Raw genomic sequence first — 2,178 nt, forward strand, 5'->3', positions numbered from 1 at the left:
AGTCTTTTCTGTTTTATCCTAAACAGTGAAGATCCATGTATACATGCTAATTTTGATACGTTAATGCATAATAAATTTCGTATTGAGAAATATATATTCTCTTATTAGTCTTCTCTTTCAATATAAAACGAACTGCACCACACTTGTCAGACACGACGTCTGGGTGTGAACTTAAGCTGTGTATAAACACAGTCCTCTGTTTCTGTGGAACAGTGTAAACATACTGTATGTGATGTCCCCACATCGGCACCAAATGTCCCATATTTACGCTACATTGCAATCACATTTTCTCATGCACAGTATAGTTTATAAAGGGATTATGATCAGAAGACAAACTTCTCCGAGTGCAACCTACTGTCTTTTTAACTGTCCAAAAGTATGTGGACACCTGGGCTCACCCTCTCAGTGGCTCCACACTGGCAGTGTCCTCACCTGCCCGTGAAGGACTTGCTGCTCTTCGAGGCACTGTGAGAAGGTGAGCTGCTGGCACTTCTGCTCAGATCCTCCACTGACTTGTCCATAGGTCTGCCTTTGTTTGTGGGCAGCGAGTCACTGTCCGCAGCGTCCGCATCATACCTGTGAGTTCATGTGGGAAGAAACAGAGTTCACCCTCATACAGATGTAGCCCGTGGTGGAATTCATGAGATTTCATGATACGGTGACAGAAAGTGGTTGTGTGAAGGAGATAAGATACATATTTGAGCCCTGACTGTTCCAGAAGTGTAAAATTTTAGTCAGATACCTACGTGGCAGCGCTATGGGCAAAGGACAGATAATCCACCAGAACATTTAAGCCTTGGTTTTCATTGCTGAGGAACTCCTGAGCCCAGCTAGAAGCAGAAAGTAGCAGTAAATAGTACACTTTCAATAACAGTAACAGTTTCAAAATTACCCAGATTTAAAAAACAGATTTCCTTCACAATCTACAATGCTTCAGTTAAACAACTTTGTTTGAACATCAGTGAATATTTTCAACTACACTGTTCCGTAATTACACAAACAGGTTTAGGTTGGCGGGATTATTATTCTGCTGTGATTTAACAACAGTTTGAAGTAGACATAGTTTTTCTTTCCCAAGTGGGACTTAAAGTGAGACTCACCCGATGTGATTGGTCCTCAGGGAGATCTCCAGCTCTCTTAGGACCTGCGTGGACTCCTGCACACGTCTCTTAAACTGACAACACACCAGGCAGTAAACACACAAGATCTCGGGGTATAATTAATTGCCTCGGTAAAAAGAAAAACTTCCTATTACTGCATGGTTACACAGATGTTCTCTGTGCTCATTTGATCATTTAACACATCATGTTTTTAGCTTTCATGTAAGTTACAGGTTTACATCTGTAAAGTATTTTTAAAACCACTATATAGATTTCAGTGCTGGGTGGGGTTAATGAGGAATGATCCAGATTTCAGGGCACAGGCTGGATACTCGCATGATTCATGTATTTTTCAACTTCTGTATTGTGTTTTGTTACTTAGCACAACGACGAACTGGTTCAGCTACAAACGGCATGTTCAGAATGGCGGTAAATGTACATACAAACGTACGTACAACCACGCAAACACATTCCTGGTTCATACTGAATCATAGCACTAAAGATTCATTCACATCAATAAGAAATGAGGCTTCACAGTGCAAAGACAAAGAGCAGCAACAAGAGGAAGGGACCAAACAACTGCACAATAGATGTAACAGCTTGTTGTTTTATTTTGTTTTGTTTTGGGTTAATTTTACTCCCAAAACTGATTCTTATAGACCTTTGCACATAATATAGATAGACAAATATAGATACTACAGTGAGAGGGGAAACCACAGTATCAACTACAAAAACCTAATAAGTAACGCATGTACAGTGGGTACGGAAAGTATTCAGACCCCCTTAAATTTTTCACTCTTTGTTATATTGCAGCCATATGCTAAAATCATTTAAGTGTCATGATTCGGTTCCGCTGTTTCCGGTCAGGCTTTTATTTTCACATCACTTCCTGTTTTGTTTCACCTCAGTTTTGGCCCTTTTATTTAATCATCATTAGTTCACCTGTTCCTTATTGTTTGCACCTGTTTTTTGTCTCCTTTTAGGCAGCGTCCTGTGGGAGGACGCTGCCAGATTGTTCTAGACCCCAGCTCTGACTTTCCAGCATTCTTATCTTGCCTGATTCTCCGTGTCTGACCTC

The 2,178-nt window shown here is 40.6% G+C and overlaps 1 protein-coding gene across 1 annotated transcript in view; it reads right to left on the reverse strand.

The window, feature by feature from the left end:
• Positions 1–2,178, reverse strand: part of fmnl1b (formin-like 1b) — a 34,517-nt gene that overhangs the window by 23,272 nt on the left and 9,067 nt on the right. The window contains 3 exon segments of the mRNA XM_020604751.1: positions 433–576; positions 747–830; positions 1,101–1,174. Coding sequence (XP_020460407.1) covers positions 433–576; positions 747–830; positions 1,101–1,174 — 302 coding nt within the window.

The sequence above is a fragment of the Monopterus albus genome, unplaced genomic scaffold (assembly GCF_001952655.1).
Source record: "Monopterus albus unplaced genomic scaffold, M_albus_1.0 scaffold67.1, whole genome shotgun sequence".
Taxonomy (NCBI): domain Eukaryota; kingdom Metazoa; phylum Chordata; class Actinopteri; order Synbranchiformes; family Synbranchidae; genus Monopterus; species Monopterus albus.